At 41.0% G+C, this 18,614-nt stretch overlaps 1 protein-coding gene across 1 annotated transcript; it reads left to right on the top strand.

Moving 5' to 3' along the window:
• Positions 1-3,297: 3,297 nt before the first annotated feature.
• Positions 3,298-18,510, top strand: FAM98B (family with sequence similarity 98 member B). Its single transcript, XM_063117744.1, has 8 exons — positions 3,298-3,384; positions 5,506-5,654; positions 7,829-7,963; positions 9,004-9,185; positions 9,487-9,567; positions 11,074-11,190; positions 11,939-12,100; positions 15,525-18,510. Exons 1-8 carry the CDS (start codon positions 3,320-3,322, stop codon positions 15,852-15,854), a joined length of 1,221 nt encoding a protein of 406 aa, XP_062973814.1. The 5' UTR covers positions 3,298-3,319; the 3' UTR covers positions 15,855-18,510.
• The last annotated feature ends 104 nt before the right edge of the window (positions 18,511-18,614 follow it).

Below are 18,614 nucleotides of genomic sequence, written 5' to 3'. Positions count from 1 at the left end.
TTTTAAAAGTCTTTTTCTCTGCTTTGCTACTAAGGCTATGATGCCCTCCAGTGGCTGATAATTTTCAACTAAACATTTCTTAATCTTAATGCAGAGACTCATTAAGCAGAAACATGTCATGGAAAGACTTCAATGATTTCCCTATGTTGAGTTGAATCCATGTTTGATCTGAATGGATATTCTGATTGCACAACCAGTCATTTCATCTTCTTTTCCTAAACAATGATTATAATAAAGGTATAAATCCTCATAGGCTTATTACTAAAATGTAGCAGCTGATTGGTGGGAGTTTCAGGACATAAAAAAAAAAGTCAAATGGGGAAAAATACCCATTTGAATTATTGTTTTGTACTTCTGTTGTCCAGACATACATTCCAAGGGGTTTAAAGCTTATTCAGAGCTCAAATACAAATCATGCCACTGAGATATCTATTCATCAGACTTTTAACAAGACACTTCTCAATGACTTTAATCTTCAACACAATCTAACAACTTCTTAGATGTTGCTTGCAGAACTAATATAATCCAAACTTCGTAACATGAAAGTTTTCATATTTCCTAGTCTTAAGGATAGGAAGGAATGAGCATGTCCTTTCATGCTAATTAAAAAAATGCTTACTAATAGGAAAGTCAATCACTGATTTATCATCTTCAAAGAGAGATAAAACAGTGGAAGCTGTAGGACTTTTTCTGACTAAACATGCATAGGATTGCAACTGAATTAAGAGATTTTGTACATTAAAGCAAAAAACTCACAACCTTACTGGGCTTATGATTGGCACAATACACGTGCCTCCCCTCTTTTTTGGGGGGGGTTCCCCTTGTGGGGAAGTTTATACATCCACTATATGGCACTGTGACATTGCAGCAATATTGCGCTATTCTGGAAGCACACCACCTCTTTAATGGCGGCTGCATTTTCACTGATTTAAAGCATAGTGGAATAAAGCTAAAAAATGATGGGAGAGGATGACGATATCATAATAATGACTCACAAACTTGTATGGGAATGGGAAAGCTGCAATTAGGATAGGAAAGAGAAAATAGAAACACAGAGCATTATAAGAGACTTTCCCAGTTCCTCCGAGCTGGCCTCTTTCTCTCTCATTTATCAAGCTACCCATGCGGATCAGAGCTAGTGCCACAGAAACAGAACTGGAGCAAGACGTTTTGCTGCCTGAGATAAAGGACAAGATTATACCTCTTCCCTATATGGAAGTCAACTGAATTAGCAGTAGAATTGGTACAGGTGATGAGCTAGTATCCTCCATCCCACCTGAGAGCAGCAGGCTAATTTAGGGGGCTCAGGACAGGCTCTGTGGCCTCAAAAGAGAACAAGAGTCAGGAGCTCAGGAGAAACAGTTGAGGAGGAGGAGGATGCTCCATAGTATCTGCTGCCTGAGGTGGTCGATCCACTTTGCCTATTGGTAGAGCTCGCCCTACACTGGAGTCAAAGAATACACTTGCCTTGCTCCACAATAATGTCAGCTTTGTGGGGGGATTAAATATGGCTGTTACCTTGGTTTTTAACTCTGTTTTCGTTCTATTTTAAGCTTAAGGTTTTATATTGTGTTTTACTATGCCATTTTATTTTGTAGTTCTAAGTTTTGTTTTGTGAACCACCCAGAGAGCATCAGCTACTGAAAGGAATAGAAAAATGTAATAAATGAATGGGATTTCAGATCCCTCATTCCCCATTGTGCATATATCTTGGGTCATTCCATGATATCGGATCACATTAGTTTTGTAAGCTTGTGTAGTATTTTGGAAGTTTTCTTCCCCTTCTCTTTCAGATGGAGAGGAGGGGGAAGTTCCTGCTTCCAGAAAGAGAAGCGAGGAGAAAGAGGATCCATCACCCGTGCATGTCTACACGAAGGGTTTGCCGTGGGGTGGCTTTGCAATAGCAGCATGTCATCTACATGACGCAGACGACATTGCAAAGCCTTCCGGCACGGGGCCATTCCTCCTTTTTAATTTTATTATCTGTATCTGTGCAACTGCGCAGATACAGATAATAAAAATAAAAAGAAATCGGGGGGGGGGGGGAACAGGCAGCCAGAGGGAGGAGAGGTGGTTCACCCGGAATCCCTCTCCTCACGTTCTCCTCTGGATGCCTCGTTCCTCCCCTCCCCTATTTTTTTTAAAAATAAAATGAAAAAGGAGGAGGAACAGCCCCGTTCCTTTCCTCCCCCAGCCTCATTTTTTTTCTTTTACTTTTACAGAGTGGGAAAGTTCACACTTGTGTTCTTTCCCGTGCAGATGCCAGGAAGGAATGCAAGTGCGGGAGCAAGGCACCTCGTGGCGCCAAAGTGCCGCCGTCAAGAAAGGGGCCATTGCTCAGCAGAGGGGTTGTGAGCTGAAGCTCAAATACCCCCATATAATCATGTGTGACTGGTTAACTTGGTTGATTTGCTTCACTTGAAAGTTGCCATTCTGGGCCGTTTTCTGGAATATGGACTATTGCCGGAAACAGTTCTCTGAACATGGTTTCTGTGAAAGTTTTGTGACTTATTGAATCAGTCCATGTAGTTATGTGTGACTGATGAATTTGGTTGAATGGAAATGGTTGTTCTAGGCCATTCTGTTCTGTTCCAGATATGTTCTGGACATTGAGGGGTTAATAATAGTAAGTTTCTGTCCTAAAATATTGTTCTTTGGTGTTTCTAACACATGCCAGTTTGACATGTTTTTTTGTTAAATAAAATAAAGGGTCTGTTCCACCCCTTCCATTCTGGCTTTTACTCATCCCTTTTAAAGTAACAATTCAAGAATATTAACGTTTCCCTTAAGAGTAAAAGGAGACCAGGTACACTTCAGTTTGATCTAGTCAATTTCAATGCTGTAACTCAATGAATATATAAGAGTGTGGAACTATGCATGTTTAGAGAGAGAGAAAGGCCTACAACTGGCTGGGGTAGGCTGGAGTTTTAGGATTTTTTTTTTGTCTAAACATGCATAGGATTGTACCCTAAATTTTTTTTTTTTTTTTTTTTTAATTTCCCCCTGTTCGTTGAATTCTGTTGGATTGGGGAAGCTGAAGATTTAGGCATTAGGAAAATGGAGTGAAGCGAACAAATTTGTCCCTTGCAGCAGGGCCGCTCATTCGGCCTGAGGAACTAGAATATACTGTGAAGGGGCTGAGCTCCAGCAATAACTCTTGACAAACGACGGTGGCGTGGAAGGGGAAGAGGGGCTGTTAGGAGGCAGGAACCGAAAGGCTGGGCAGCGGGGGCCAGACGGGCTTGTTTGAACGGAACACCGGGCGCTCGAGCTCGGGGGCGGGACTGAGGCCGCTGCAGCAGCAGCAGCAGCAGCAATAATGAAGGAGCTGGAGCACGGCCTGAAAATGGAGTGTGACATTCTGGACGCGCTCGAGGCTTTGGGGTGAGATGTGGGAGAGCGATTTTGCGGCAAGCGGGCGGCGGGACAGGGGCTGGGCGACTGGAAGGAAGAAGAACTTTTGATGCCGATTCGATCCGGTTCAAAGAAAGGCAGCACCTGAGCTATCCAGAAAGGCGGATACAATAACGCCCCCCCCCCCGGCCGCCGAATCCTTACCATCAAGCAGTCTCAGTCAGTGCGCCTCCCCCGACCCCCTCTTAATACCAGAGGAAGTTTGGGGGGGGGGTTGGGCTCCCCTTTGCCCCACGTGTGCATTGTTCATATAGCCTGAGAGGAGGCGTTTATGAACATGACAAACTCTCAAGTCCAAAATCTCTTCTGAGAAGCATTGCGTGAAAAATTATCTCACGCTGTTTATAGTCAATCCAAGTTCTTTGTTCACTGTCCGCGCGCGCGTTTTAATAAATATCTAATTATTCAGGAACGAGATGCATTGCCAACGTATGCATTTACTAGATTTCTCACCCGGTATCAATTGCTGCTCTGCATTGGCTTTGTTCCTGTTTTTGCAGCATTGCTTCCAAATGTGTGCCAATTTGTAAAATACTAGCTCTCTCACTTTGGTATATTTGACCTGACAACTTTGTTAATATATGTACAGGATTGCAATTTTTAAAATAATAGAACTCAGGAGTTAGATTTGTAGGGAACCACCATAGTTTTGTGATAGTGATTTGTTTGTTTGTTTTAAAAAAGTATAGGGGTGCAGGTGATTACGAATGGCTGTCCTACCAGCAGCTCCATTCGTACCATGTTTACTTGGAAGCCTGTTGGTTTCCATAGGACAGATTCCAAGTAAGCTTGCTTAGCCTTAAACATGATTAATTGCACTGGATTGTGGCTTTCTCACTAAGAAAAGAAATGGCGCTTTTGAGATAGAAGAGTTCAAAGTTTTATGATTCGCCATGTCTGCTGTTAGACACCATGGTTGTGGCAACTTCATGAGAATTTGAAGACTAATTATGGCAGAATTAGACTTATTATTATTACATTTATTTGTATCCCGCCTTTTGCCCAATGCTGGGCCTCAAGGCAGCCTTACAAAGTTTAAAACATACATGGGGGTGGGGGACAAAACCATAAACGTTTAAAATACACAACAAAATTATAAGACATTAACATAGATTGAGGGCCAGATTATTCTCCAAAGGCCTGCTGGAAAAAAAAAGTTTTAGCCTGCTTCCGAAAGCCCATCAAGGAGGGAGCCAGCCTAGCTTCCCCGGGAAGAGAGTTCCCAAGCACTGGAGCAGCCACCGAGAAGGCCCTTTCCCATGTTCCCACCAAGCGTGCCTGTGAAGATGGCAGGACTGAAAGAAGGGCTTCTCCAGAAGATCTCAAAGCATGGGCAGGCTCATAAGGGAGAATACGTTCTTTCAAATAACCTGGACCCGAGCCATATAGGGCTTTATAGGTCAATAAATATGCAACTTAATATTCATCCAACAAACATTGGAGGAGCATGTGTATAAAAAGAAAAAAGAAAAAGTGCAAGGTAGTGGGGCCTGAATTATTAGTGTGCAGGACAAATGTTGCAGCTGCAAACATCTAAGAAATCATCCAAAGCAAAATATTTTTTGTAGTAATCAACACTTCATTTATACATTATATTACTATAATTAATAGGGCTGGATGTTTAAAATTGTTTTGTGAAGTTAAAATCTTATTTTTAAATTCTTAATACAAAAGCTTATAAAACCTGCAGATTATTATTTATTTATATAGCACCATCAGATGGCAACCCCTGTCTTGAAAGAGACATTCCCTCTCCTTTCACACACAGAAGGAAAGGCTCTTCTAAGATGATGCCCAATATAACACCTGTGCATCATTTAAAATGTTTTTGTCCTTATTGTTTTCACCTTGGTAGTGTTTGTTTTTACAGAAAGGCGGTATGAAGAAATAAACAATGAAAATATGTTTCAAGCTTCAGAAATGTTTTTCCCATATGCAAATATATTTGATTGAAACTTGTATGATCAATTAAACTCGTTTGCATAGCCTTTTTAAATAATTAAATTGATGTAGTTTATTTCTGTAGCAAAAATTAAGTCATTTCTGTGCTTGTTAGTTCAAATATTTTGCATTCTGTATTTTTACCCCTAGGTACAAAGGCCCTCTTCTGGATGAAGATGCCCTTAATAAAGCAGCAGAAGCTGGTCTAGCTTCTCAAGACTTCTGTGAACTTTGTGTTTGGCTAAGTTCCCAAATACAGCCATTGTGTAACCTGGAAGAAAGCATCTCCTCAACGACTGGTATTTCCAAAAATTTAATTTTAATCTATTGGAAATGTGTGTGTGTTTGTCACAGCCAATTCAACATTTGTAATTCATTTCTAAAAATCTCATGAACTTATGTTTCTAGTTTGGAAATAAAATTACAATGGAAGTCTTTTGAAATGATTTTTAACTGCTATGCTGTTAACCGCCACAACCATGATACAGTGTGGATTAAGACATGCAGAGGCCCTAAGCAAAATCAAGCTCTATACTAACAGGGACTGGCCGACGAGACCACATCATGTCAGTCCTTTTCCAGCTTCATTGGCTGCCAGTCCAGGTCCAGCCCGATTCAAAGTGCTGGTATTAACATTTACAGCCCTAAACGGCTTGGGGCCAGGTTATCTGAAGGAACGCCTCCTCCCATATGTACCTGCCCGGACCCTAAGGTCATCTTCAGGGGTCCTTCTCCGTGAGCCCCTGCCAAAGGAAGTGAGGCAAGTGGCTACCAGGAGGAGGGCCTTCTCTGCTGTGGCACCCCGGCTGTGGAATGAGCTCCCTAAGGAGGTTCGCTTGGCACCTACATTATATGCTTTTAGACGCCAGGTGAAGACCTTTTTATTCTCCCAACATTTTAACAATCTATAAATTTTAAATAACATGGTTTTAAATTTGTAATTTTGCATTGCTGCGGTTTTTTTTTGGTTGAGCTTTTATATTGTATTTTATATTATGGTTTTATACTGTTGTTTTATACTTTGAATGGTTTTAATTTTTGTGAACCGCCCAGAGAGCTCCGGCTATTGGGCGGTATAGAAATGTAATAAATAAATAAATAAATAAATAAATAAATATAAACGCTTCTCCGGAAGCTGGAGCTAGTGCAGAACGTGGCAGCTCGGCTGTTGTCAGGAGCTGTCTATTTTCAGCATGTAACTCCTTTGCAGAGGGGAATGCACTGGCTGCCTATTTCTACCGGGCTAGGTTTAAGGTTTTGGTACTAGTGTAAAAAGCCCTAAACTATTTTGGACCAGGATACCTAAGAGTGCCTTCTCCCTTACTAACCTGCCTGGTCACTAAGGTCATCAGAGGGCATGCTCCTGGTAGTTCCACATGGACCGATAGCCCGATTAGAGTCCACCAGGAGAAGAGCCTTCAGTATGGTGGTCCCCTTTCTGTGGAGCTCCATGCCCTTGGAGGTCAGGTAGGTGCCAACACTGTATTGTTTCCAGTGCCTCCTGAAAACAGTCTTATTCCAGGAAGCATTCCTTGACAGACAGCCAAGGTTTTTATTGGCTTTTTTTTTAGTATAGTAATGGTGGTTTAATTTTTGAATATTTTACTATTCTACTTCTTATGTTCACTGCTCTGGAATCTGTTTCAGATATGGGGTGGTATACACATTTTCTGCAGCAATACTGGCTGATGGAAACTGTAATTAAGGAGTTGGGGTGACTCTTACCTATCCCAAAGTAGTAACAATGGAAGAGGCAGTTGCGCTTTATGGAGAAAGGGACAGTCTGTTGATGTTCTCACTGCTGTGTTGGGAGCCCTAGTTAAGGGACAGAGGTGGAAAGTAACATTTCCTCCAACATAGCTATCCATTATGAAAAAAGTGACGCATTGCATGGGAGTGACATGTTATGCAACAAAGACCCTGAATCTGACTAGTGTTTATATATCGTTAGCAAAAGAAATAAATACAGTGTGTGTTTTGTTGTCATCTGGAAATACCTTTACATGCCTTTCTGTATCTTTTACAACTCTGTGATATCATTTTTGATGTGTCATGGCCAGAACTATTCACAGTATTCTAAATGTGGGCCCACTACAGATTTTTATAACAGCATTAAACTTGCTGATTTCTGCTGAGCTAAAAGTCCTAAACAAGTAAGTTCAATTGTGTCTCTGTGCCTGCACTCCAAGTCATTGTAAAAATAGTATTTGGAGACCAAAATTCATTCTGTCCTTTTAGTGCACAGACATGGTATTCATGTGTACAAATAGCCTGTTGAAAATACTTTTTTTCTCAAGTTATGTATTATTGTTTTCAATAGGAATTGCATTGCATTACATTACTATAAGTTTAAGGTTAATCTCTGAAATTTATCTGAATGGCGTCAAAGTCCTAAACTAGTTACCAAACCATTTTTTCAACTGGAAATAGATTGGAGGGTTTTAAAATATGTATTTCCCCGCTTTTTTTAAAGGTGGTGAAGATATCGAAAGTTTACAGCTCGAGATGAGTGGCTTTTTAAAAGAACTGGCTTGTCCATATTCTACGCTTGTATCTGGGGAAATTAAAGACCGATTAAAAAAGAAAGACGATTGTCTTAAAGTCCTATGTAAGTTAACTAGTGTGTTTCTTTTTGCAATATTGCTTGTGATTAATTTCTACCACATGGCTTTCCAGGAAGAGAAGAGGTCTCCCTTTTTTAGGCAGCATTGGACCTGTATCTAATCTTAGGTGTTGTGACCACTGTATGGAAGCATATAAGATTTGATTCCAGAGCACAGTAGCTAACCATTGAATGAAAAAATCCCAGGCATGGTGTTTTATGCCTCCAAATATCTGCCTATTATGGCAGAAATCCTCAGTTCCCAGTGCTTAGTCCCCAGTGCTTAGTCCCCAGGTTCCCAGTGCTTAGTCCCTCTACATCAGGGGGGTGGGCAGCTTATAATCCTCCAGATGATGTTGGACTGCAGGCTTCACCATTAGCCATGCTGGCTAGCACTGATGGGAGCCACAGTCCAACAACATCTGGAGGCCACAAGTTGTCCACCCCTGCTCTACCCGGTCATGTTCATGTGAACGCGGAAAAAGCTTTGTGTGACTTCAGCTGTGCTTGGAATTAGCTGGTTGTTTTTCCTGTGGCTGTTGCTCTTGGCAAGAATGCCATGAAATTTACATGGTTCACGGTATTTTTTTAGGTATTTACTATTTATTTATTAGTAATGCTTAAATACCACTTAATATCACTAATCTTTCCCCAAGTGATTGCAAAGGGATATGTCAGTATGAACCGACATACTTTTTCCCTTAAGGGAAAAAGGGTAGATAACGCTTGGTGTGGATTTCTTAACAAGTTGTCGCTGAATTATTGACAATCTAATCTAAAGCGGAAGTTGTATCAAGATACAGTCCAAACACATTTTCGTGGTTTCTTAATACTTAAAAGAAATATAATAGTTGTAACATTGACCTTCCTTCTAAATTCTTTTCCATTTGCTTCATGTCTTATTTCATTTATTTTACATTTATATCCCAACCAATCTGTCCAGCGAATTAATCTTGCTTATTTATGTACTGAAACATAATTGTGCACAAATCCTTCTCAAGTTTTTATGTTATCTCTCCCACCCTTCTCTCTCCTTCTCCTCGTAGTATTTTTAAGTACAGAACTTCAAGCTTTGCAGATATCACAGTTCAAACAACATAAAGGTTCTCATTTGTCAAAGAATAATGAAATCCATCAAGAAATCCAAAAAATCTTTGATGTCTTGGGTCTACCAAAGGCATCTTCATCTTCTGACATTCCACTTTTGTTAAGTAATATAGAATCAAAGGTACAGTGCATTTTCTACATTTGCTATATATGTAAATATAGTCCATTGTATTTCTGCAAGTCAAAGTTTTTTTACCCCCCAAATATGGCAAACCTTTACTTCTTAGTATAAGCTTAATTGCTGTGGAATGTCATGTGCTTTTTGTTAAAATGGGAAAAGTTCCAGGATGCAGTGACGTCTATTCCCACTTACTGGGAAGTAAGTCCCTTTAAACTTACTGGGACTTATGTCTTGAATAGACATGTATAGCTTTGCACTGTTAGCAGTTTTGTTTTAATGTATGTCTATGTTTCTTTTTCAGCTTAAAGACGTTTTATCAAAAATTCCAAATACATATGTGGGCAAACCTCTGCTAAAAACGCCTTTGAATCCAGATCAAATGGTAATTATTTTTTCACTTGCATATTCAGTAGGCTGTAAAGGAAGGCAGATGAAAAATTGTGATTCAAAACCACTTATAGTGGAAAGCTGCCACCCCCTTCCCACCCTGCTACCAGGCTCGGATGGAGGTGTTCCCAGGCTTGCTTAGCCTCCTTAGCTCTGCTGAATCAGGGACCAAAGTGGTTCCCTCGTGTCTCAGAGCTAAGGACAATATAAAATTAGTAGTGCTAGCCTCAGAGTAACACTGGATTTAACAGTGACCCAACTGGAAAAAGCATACACTTTGAATAGATAAGTAGTTTATTTACAAGAGGGGGAAAGGGGAATTGGACGATTAAAAGCCAAATTGGTGCAAGATTGGAAATTATAAAGCCAAATTGATACAAAGAGATTGATACAATTACACAACAGTTGGAAACCCAATACAGATTAAAAAAATAATGAAGACTGCTGCTGCCCTAGTCATAACTTCTCATAAGCTCCGCTGAAGATAAACATGTCCTTTCCCCGAGGTAAACAGGAACAAAAGGCAACTTTTGTTATCTTACAAAGCCCTAGACAACTTGGGACCAGAATACCTAGTAGACCACCTTCCTTTATATGCACCCGGACGACAACTACAATCCTCAGAGGAGGGCCCTACTGGCCATTCTGAAACAAACAGAATGTCGCCATGAAGGACCTCGGTGGCGGGCTTTCTCTGTGGTGGCACCCACCCTCTAGAAAACCCTCCTTCATGCGGTTCAGGCGGTGGAAAACGTTAACACCTTTTAAACGTTTCCTGAAAATTTACTTTTTCACACAGGCTTTCTCTGGATTTTAACTTAGCTGGTTTTATATTGCCTTTTAACTTTTAATGTTTTAAATTTATCTGTACTTGTTATATTTTATGGTTTTTGATTGTGCACTGCCTAGAGAGTTTCAGCTGATGGGCAGTATAAAAATCCAATAATAATAACAACAGCAACTAGCACAGTGGCCCTTCCCAGTTTAATACCCTCTCTGGTTCTCCCCCTTCTCCTCCTTGATTGAAGTCGAGAGGAGCAGTGACACTTTTCACACAGGCCCAGCTAAAAGCAATCTCCTTTCCCGCCCGCGGAGCTGGGCATTTTACAACCTTGAGGCTGGAGATGGCCAGGGGCACAAGAGAGAAACTAGACCCGTCCTCCCTCCACGTGGCCAAACGCTTTCTTGCCTATTCTTCCCGCGGGGCCTCTGACAAGGTTAAACAGCTCAGAAGAGCTGTCCTAGAAAATGGATGCTTAATAGGAAATGGTGTCGCTCTGGTTCTTTAGGTGGACATATATTTCCTTTTATAATTAAGTGCTCTTTCTCATCACTCTGTCTTCATATGGAATGCTCTCTTCCATGAGTCGGTACAGATTTGATTTTGCCTACTTAAAAATGCCATTTTTGTAGAAATGGCACTTAAAAACACTTTGGCTATTTTTAAGTAGTTTCTGTATTTCATATTGCTATTGAACTGTTTTGTGCTCCAACGCTATAGAACAGGCTGGACAAAATCAATGAAGCTCTTCTCAGTGAATACGAATGCCGCCGCCGTATGTTAATGAAACGCTTAGATGTCACTGTACAGTCCTTTGGGTGGTCTGACAGAGCCAAGGTAAATATGTTTTGTTTACTTCTTTGTAGTTGCATCTGCTGTGGTTTTCTAAGCATTTTATTGCTGATGTGCGTTCCATACATATAGCTGTTTTGTATTGGGCAAAAGAGAGCGAATCCTTGCTACTTGGTTTCTCTGCTGCAGTCATTGGAAGTATTGTTTTTTTCCTGAACATCTTTAACTTATGCATTGAAAGAATTCTTCAGTTGTTGTTTTTTTAAGGGATTGTGTTAGATTTTAAAGGTGGAGCTTTAAAGATGACATGCAATGAAGAACTATGGATGTAACTGGTTTCTGTAGAGTTACCTCTGCGTGTGCTCTGGCAGCTTAAGAGGCAAGCTCCTGCCTAAATGGAAAACTTACTTGCCTTTTGGGCAGCAAAAAAATTAAAAGAAAACTCTAGTTGCATGTGTGATTCACTTTACCTCCTTACCTCCTTTTATGTATTTTATTGCTGTAAGCCGCCTTGGGAGAGCTTCTGCCCTAAAAAGTGGCCAAGAAATATTTTAAATAAAATAAATAAATTACCTGTTCTATAACATTATTCAAATGGTATTGTTCTTTAGGGCTTCTGCCAGCTGTTACTAGGATCTCATGTAATATTAGACTGCAAAATAGCAATTAGCAACATATTGGACATAAGTAACAATGTTCAACAGTAAATGTAATGCTGTTATGCCCCCCCCCCCCCATACTTTTGTTTACTATTTCTGTAACTATAAAGTGGATCTTAACAATTTTGTTTTAGGTGAAAACAGATGATATTGCAAGGATTTATCAACCCAAACGCTATGGACTCTCTCCTAAATCAACTATTTCATTAGCCCATCTTCTAGCTGCTCGTGAAGACTTATCAAAGATTGTAAGAACGAGCAGTGGATCTACACGAGAAACTTGTGCAATCAATAAGGTATACTTTAATGTAATAGCAGTTGCAGGAGTTTCCTTGAGCTAGCCAAACAATTAGCAACTGGTGCCCATGCTTGTGAGAATGTTTATTTCAGACTTCTAATGTGTGAGGTGCTTAACTTGTAACACACCTGTCTTCATGGCAATCCAACAAGGTAAGTTACTGTTATTCTGAGAGGGGGGGCGTTGAATCACTCTGGCTTTTTGTACATTTTGGTACACTTGTGATGCTGTAGCAACTAGGGGAGTGCGCTGCTCTCTGAAAATCCGAAGGTTCATCGGAGCTCCACAGTGTAGTTTGGGGATGGTTTTAAAACAGTCAAGATACCGGCGGAGCGGAGAGAAGGTTGTTCGGAGCTCCAAAGCGCTCCAAAAGTATCTGACTATTCTTTAGGCTTTGTGAGGGTCGTTTTAACTTGTTAGGATGTTGATTGACTAACTAAACAACACTTCTCCATATTAGGAAGAAGCTGAGGGGTAGTTTTGAGATTGACACCTGTAGCTAATCAATAGCCACAGTGTCCTTCCTGCCCCCCTCCATTCAGAGTGCTTAGGGGCGGGGGGGGGGGGATTGCAGATGATATTACCAATTTGTCCTTGCCCAGGAAGTCATTCCTTCTGATAACTCCTGAAGCATTAGGAAGAAAGGAAGGAGGAGAGAGCCAGAGAGTGTGAGAGAGGAAGCTGCTGCTTGTTGTTTGTTTGCTCTGTGTCTCTGCTTTTCTTTGGGTCTTGTGTGTGTGCTGGTTCTTCTTGTTGTCTATTCCAATCCCCAAATTCCAAGCTCCTTATACCTACCCCACACTCCCCCTTTGTGTGTGAGTAAGTGCGTGTGTGTGTTCTTGTTCTATCCTATTACCCTCACTAAAAAAAATTTAAAATATGTAGAAGAAATCCCTTATCATTCTAATCCTTCTTTAAATCCCAGTCTGTCTGTCCCAGTCAATGTGGTACTAGTTTCTTCTTGTTGCGTGTGTCTATCTAAAATTCAAGTTCCTTCCAAGCACCTTACCCACCCCAAATTTTCCCTTTATTGTTATTGAGTGTGTGTGTGTGTGTTTACTGTTAGCCCCACTAAATCTCTCTCTTTCCATTCCAATCCTTTTAAAATACTTTACCTTACATTTCAGCCAATACCCCAGTGCCTGCTGTTCGTGTGTGTGTGTTTAAAGTCTACTACCCCTCCCCCACTAAAAAATCTTTTAAAATACCAAAAAAAAAATCCTTTGTGAGTGTTCTGTCAGTCTTCTAGTCTCTGTTAGTTGTTCTTCAGAAGCACACATTTTCATCCCCCCAAAATTTTTTTTTAGGAAAGCTTACCCATTATTCCATTATGAAGCGTGGTGCCAAGAGCTACCATGGTGCCAAGTTTCATCTCTTTATCTTTAAAAATGACAGAGATGTAAAGCATTTTTGTTACTTTCCATAGACTACAACAGAGTGGTTATTCCAACTTTAAAATATTTCTAAAAATCAAGGCATGAACAGATCTGTTTCAAACTTGGCATGGCTAAAGCTCTACTTAAGAACTATTGTGGTGCCAAGTTTCATCTCTTTAATTAAAAAATGACAGAGCTGTAAGCATTTTGGTTCATTTCCATTGACTATAATAGAGCAGTTCTTTGAAGGATAATCCGATGAAGCGGAGCACAGCCCTAGTAATGCAAATCCTGCAAAGAAATATGAGAACATAAAAAGAGCTAGGCTGGATCAGACGAGGGTCCATCTAGTCCAGCATTCCATTCACACAGTGGCCAGCCAGCTGCCCACAGGAAACCCACAAACAGGACATGAGTGCATCAGCACCCTCTCACCCATGTTCCTCCATAATTGGTGTACATAGGCCTACTGCTTCTGATACTGGAGGTAGCATAGAGCCATCAGGACTAGTAACCAATATATGCCTGCACCGTCTGTGAAACCTCCCTTCACCAGAGCTTCTCAAACCCTGATTGTGGGTAGTGCTTACTTGCAGGTTGTCTGACTGGGGGTCAAGCACAAATCCATTGTGTTCAATGTAAAATACCCTTGCAGTCGGAAGACCTTCTCTTGCGAGATTTGTTTAGATAAAATCTCTATACTTTTAACAACGCCTGAACTGAAAGTGTGCCACTTGTAGGGCTGTTTTGAAAACTGACAGGAAAAAATAAAACGTGCAGGAAAGTGCTCAACACATTTTAAAATGGAATAGGAAACAGCGAGACAACAAGCTTTAAGAAAACAGACCCTTTTGTACAAAATCTGTATTGGGGCAATACATTTATTAGGCCAGTTCAAAGGTCACACATGTGCAAGCTTTTGAGATCTCTTTGTCAGTCGAGACGTTACAAAAAGCAAGTGCGTGTTGTTTGGAGCCAGACTTGACGTTGAAGTCTGCATGGTGGGGGGGAGGATGGGACTGTTGTATATCTTGGAGTCAAAAGTCAGGCATTTTACCAGTAAGTTTTTTTTCTGTGAAAAGGAGGTGGTTTCCCCATAACTAGTGGCTTGCTAATCATTCAATTGCTTTTGTCTCAGCCTGGACATAATATCACACAACCCTCTTTGTATGATTCTGTGAGAGTCAAACGAACACCCACTGCAGCTGGGCTTATAGCCAATACAAGGAGCATGCTGGAAGTTGAATTTTGTGCAGGAGGGCAGTGTGTGAAGTGGCATAGGGATAGCTACATCTGCATCTACAGGGTATCTTCCCATACTCTCTGATTTTATACTCATGAAATGTCCTCTTTTTATCCCTAAAACATTTAATAGGTACATGTGGTAAATGCACATTTCTAGCTATGTGTCTTGTATAGGCAGATTTGTCAAGGAGTCAGGAATGACTGTGGGAATCATCATGCAATATGAGAAATACCCTGATGTGTCTGCAGGATATAGTTAAACAAGTACCATGAGTAGATAGAATACCTTGATGAGACTTGAGCGGATGAAAACCCCAGACCTAAACAACAAACAATAAGCTAATCAAAAAAACAAAACTGCTGGAGGTTTGTTTTTGTACAATTGTTTGGACGTAAGCTCAGCAGAGTAGAAGACTTCTTCATGACCAAGAGAGATGTATTATAAACCATGCTGTCTCATACATTAATTCCTTTTTATGAAATCTCAAGGCATCACTCTCTCACACACGTACTGCTGCATTACATAAAGTACTCTACGGGCTGTTAGTATTTTCTCTTCATGCACCAATTGGTCCTTGAACTGTGTACTGTGTGGTTCTGTAGCTGAAGAATTATGCAACAGTATTTATTTTTATATAAATCTTTAGCATTGTTGAAAAGTCATAGTCTATGACTTGGACTGTTTTGGGGAAGCATGTTGATGACTCGGAGCATGGTAATTTTGATCCGTGTACCCTGAGTTAGTGTGGTGGTTTAGGGTCTGCTGGGAAATACAATCTTACTATATTTTGTTTGTTTCAGGTCTTGATGGGAAGAGTACCGGATCGTGGAGGCAGACCAACAGAAATTGATCCCCCACCGCCTGAAATGCCCCCATGGCAGAAGAGGCAGGATGGTGGTGGTAGAGGGGGAGGAAGAGGGGGTTGGGGAGGGGGAGGAGGTAGGGGGGGAGGTAGAGGAGGTGGCGGTGGGGGCGGCTGGGGGGGAGGTGGTGGTGGTGGTGGTAGGGGTGGCGGGGGCAGCAGTCATTGGAGGGGGGGTGGGGGTTTCCAAGGGCGTGGTGATTACAGTGCGAGAGGTGGGTATGGAGAGTCATATGGTGGAAGGGGAGGAGGCTACAGGAGATATTAATACTGTTAATAATTTTAACTGACACACAACGTTTACTGGGAGCAGGAGCCCTAGAATAAACTATGGCTGACTCAACATTGTAATATCTAAACTGTGTTGTCCTCCTTATTGATAAATTACTATTACTCAGTTCAATATAAACCATTTTGCACATGATGGGTTTCTAACACAGATATGACTTTCATTTATGGAATTGCAACATATGTGCATTTGTCACTTGTTTTGATTTATATGAGATTGGAAGTCATGATAGGCGGAGAGTTCCTGTGGTGTGAATATGCAACAAAATAGACATGTATTGAGCTTGTCACATCTGTTAGTGAGCACACAGGGTATGTACAGGTTTCTGTGCAGGTAATAGCCATGTAGAAAATGTGACGTGTGAAATGACCCTAAATGTTTTGATTAAGTGAAAAATGTTACTTGTTAAAGAAGCAATTATTATTTTTGATACTGTCTAGAGCTTCTCGATTTTTAATGTAATAACAAGCCAGAAATATGGATCTTAAAAATAGATTTTTTTCCCGAGTGGTCAGGCCTCAATGATTGCCTCATACAAAGAAGAACATAAGCATAATATGCTGAAATTGGCCTCCAGTCTGAAAATATTTATGGAAAAAGTAGAAAGGAGTAGTTTTGCTAGCTGGAATGTATGTTTTAAATTAAAAATAGAACCACTGCACCAGGTTTCCATGAAAATGCAGGAGGTGGCAGTCTGCACAAATTGCAGTGATGATCAAGATTCTGGTTATGAGCCAAGCCAAAAATTGTGGTTATGTGCCTCTGCTGTGCCAGCTGGATAGAGGCAAGAGCCTCGGCCCAAAAGCAAAGGACCTCCCACTCCAACCCTTTCCTGCAAGGAAGGCTGGAAGTGAGTATTTGGGTTTCAGCTTGGCGAAAGGCCTCAGAGCCCCTTTGCTGAGTAATTCTTCATAATTAAAGGATCATCCCATACTGCAGCCCACCTCTCTCTCCTGCAGGAAAGGCAGGGAGTGTGTTGGCTTCAGCCAGTGCTTGGTGGTGGGGCTCTGGGCCCCTTGTCAAGTGGCAGCTATAAGAGCATCCCACCTCTTGGAAGAAGAATCCCTGCCTCTTTTTCCTAACTACCCACCCCAGCTTTCGTCTCAAACCTGGGGAGGGGTTGTAGTTTTTTTTGAAGCTGTTGGGATCTCCCTACGCATCTCTGCAGCTCCAAAGTTGGGAGGAAGGCTTTTCATTCATTACAGTCACCAGAGGGCAGTGCCATCCTCGCCATAGCGAGTGTAATCGTTGACGCTTGATGATAATCAGTCCTGATAGGAAAAATGTCTGATCATCAGACGTTCCATAAAAATTGCACTAGGACCCTGTGTCAGAAACTTTCAATATAATAACTGTTCTTCTGTGTGCTTAACTTTATCAGACAGAGTTGGTTGTTGTGCAGGAAGACAGGATTAGCGTGTGCCCAGGTTATGTCCAGAAACAACAAATTTCTTCGGCCACACCCTTCCCTCTTAACCCAATCCTTTACTTACAACTTCCTGGCTTCCTTGAAGTCAAGCTTCAATAAATCCACTTGCCAGGTGAGTACGGCTCTTCCTGCTGGTGAGTGTGGTAAGTGGCCAACCCTTCTTCTATTTTTGAAGCTGGAGAGAAGAATGGGGATTGGGGATTATTTGGCACATTCATGGCTGGGCAAAATTGCACCCCTCCCCCTTCATTGATAGTGAGGGAGCAGCAGGCTTTGTTGCCTGTCTTTAGTAAGCATAATCCAATGGGGCATAGTTCCTAGGGCAATCAGCCTTTCTGTTGGGAAAAATGGGGCAGATGTAGGGAACATTGGATTCTAGCACTTAAAAGGTGCTCCAAATGCCTTTAGGCGTTAGAATCCAAAGGATGCAGGGTTTCCCCTCCTGGGTTTTCCCAAGGGGAATGGGGGCAGGCAGGATCAGCAACTACAGTTTTTCTCTTGGCTAGCCCACTGCTTGAAGTATACAAGTAAGGAATGGCAGGAAACAAAGCCAATAGAATAAATGGAAGGAGGATTTCTCTCAGTTGCTCCTGAATTCGGACACTCCTACATTTCCTCCCCAGGAGAAAATTATTTTTCCATCTATTTCACATACAGATTTATGTACACACACATCCTAAGCTAGATTCTAGCTCTTATGTAGTATAGAGAGTTTTGTTTTAATTAGTTGTGTGTGGAAAGCAACTCAAAGTTCTGCCCATCCAGAAGGGAAAGTTAAGAGAGCCACATGTTTTTTAAATGGTGAAAAATTATTTTTAAAAAATATGCTGCTCTTCCCAAATCAGAAGACCTGTGAGAAAAAGGAAAATATAGCCAGTTATTGGTAATTTTGATCCCTATGTGTTTGTCAACCTCCTTAAAAATGCAATAAATTAATCTCTTAAGTGATTTTTGAACATTTCTATACATTTTTGTATGTTTTAAACCTGAATTGTGTATTTTGTAAAGCTTAAGTTTTATGTAAATAGATTGTGTTAGGAACAATTCAATTTTATGTTTGGATTTTTTTCTTTAGAATGTTTGTTCACATCAGAAAATACTGAAAATCTTGCTTTTTGATGGTTATCTGGAGAATATTTTGTGTTTAAGAAGTAGTTTGTTTGCATTTGTGAGCACTGACAAATAAAGTATGGTAATGCTGTCGTAGGTTTTTGCACGTTGGATACCCACTGGTACATATGAGATGAGCTTGGTATTAGCAATCCTATGGCGGTCAGGGCGTGAGGGAGAGTCTCCATTTCCTAAGCCCT

This window comes from Elgaria multicarinata, chromosome 2 (assembly GCF_023053635.1).
Source record: "Elgaria multicarinata webbii isolate HBS135686 ecotype San Diego chromosome 2, rElgMul1.1.pri, whole genome shotgun sequence".
In the NCBI taxonomy this organism is placed as follows: Eukaryota; Metazoa; Chordata; class Lepidosauria; order Squamata; family Anguidae; genus Elgaria; species Elgaria multicarinata.
The sequence above is the reverse complement of the archived record's forward strand: the minus strand, read 5'-3'. Positions and strand labels throughout refer to the sequence as shown.